Here is a 958-nt window from a genome sequence, read left to right as displayed (position 1 = left end):
TAGGTGATAGTCATGCATCAGATTTCATGTTAAAATGGGGTTATGATGGAGTTTATTCCTATTTGTGTCGCATTGTTTGTGATGTTTATTGAGGGTTTATGTACAAGATATATAGGCACGGTTTATCTAATTACTTTTTTTTTGTTGGATTTGTGTGTTTTTTTTCGCGATTGTAGGTCATGCAACTGTCGGATGTTACTGAAGTTGGAATTGAAGAGATGGATATTAGTTTTGAGGTTTGTACTCTATTTCAATTTTATGTAGTCATGAACCGCATGTTCGATGTGACCATTAATGGCGATGTGTGATGTTTGTTTTCAACTGAAACGTAGTTTGAGCGTTGTGGGCCTAGACGACATTCAAGGCCCGTCGAAGGTCACCACAAAGGGCCGGCCAAAGAGTAAAGAGGCTTGGCGCTGCACTGGAGAAGTCCTTCAAGAAATCTACTCAGAGGAAGAGCAAGAATGTCGCTTCGGTACATGATTAAATTAATCTGACCTTGCATGATTATTTAGTATATTACTATGTAAGTAGTTAATTGTTGTCATCTTTTTGTGTTGTTTAGCGGGTGGTTCCTTTGGAGGCCTCTTAAAATATGGACTTCGGTGCTCCGGTTTGCCAGTTAGAATCTGGTGGCTTCATGTCTTTGTTAAGCTCGTTCGGCAGCAGTTAGAATCTGTTGGAAATGGTTTCGAGTACCTTTAATAATTTTCTCCATGGATATAGGATTTCAATAGTTATTCATTTGTTAGCAATTGTAGATGAATATGATATTTTTCAAAGACGCAAATGCCAAGTATGATGCTTTTGTTGTTAGCAACGGGTGGCTTTATTCTCTAAAGATATAAGTATCAGGTGTGTTCGTAATTGTTGCAAGAAACTAGACTTGATTAATTTTAATGAACCAATTTAATCTAGATAAGTTTCGATGCTTTGTTGTATAAGGAGCTTGATTAAT

General features: G+C 37.1%; 1 protein-coding gene across 1 annotated transcript; it reads left to right on the top strand.

Moving 5' to 3' along the window:
- The first annotated feature begins 294 nt into the window (after positions 1–294).
- Positions 295–705, top strand: LOC148576284 (uncharacterized). Its single transcript, XM_088501684.1, has 2 exons — positions 295–475; positions 566–705. Exons 1-2 carry the CDS (start codon positions 295–297, stop codon positions 703–705), a joined length of 321 nt encoding a protein of 106 aa, XP_088357810.1.
- Positions 706–958: the final 253 nt, after the last annotated feature.

The sequence above is a fragment of the Arachis ipaensis genome, chromosome B1, assembly GCF_059453495.1.
Source record: "Arachis ipaensis isolate K30076 ecotype BB chromosome B1, ASM5945349v1, whole genome shotgun sequence".
Lineage (NCBI taxonomy): Eukaryota > Viridiplantae > Streptophyta > Magnoliopsida > Fabales > Fabaceae > Arachis > Arachis ipaensis.
The sequence above is the reverse complement of the archived record's forward strand: the minus strand, read 5'-3'. Positions and strand labels throughout refer to the sequence as shown.

Coding starts and splice junctions, on each gene's coding strand:
- LOC148576284 (XM_088501684.1), top strand. CDS start 295: ATGGCGATGTGTGATGTTTGTTTTCAACTGAAACGTAGTTTGAGCGTT. Junction 476..565: donor AGAGCAAGAATGTCGCTTCG/GTACATGATTAA, acceptor TGTGTTGTTTAG/CGGGTGGTTCCTTTGGAGGC.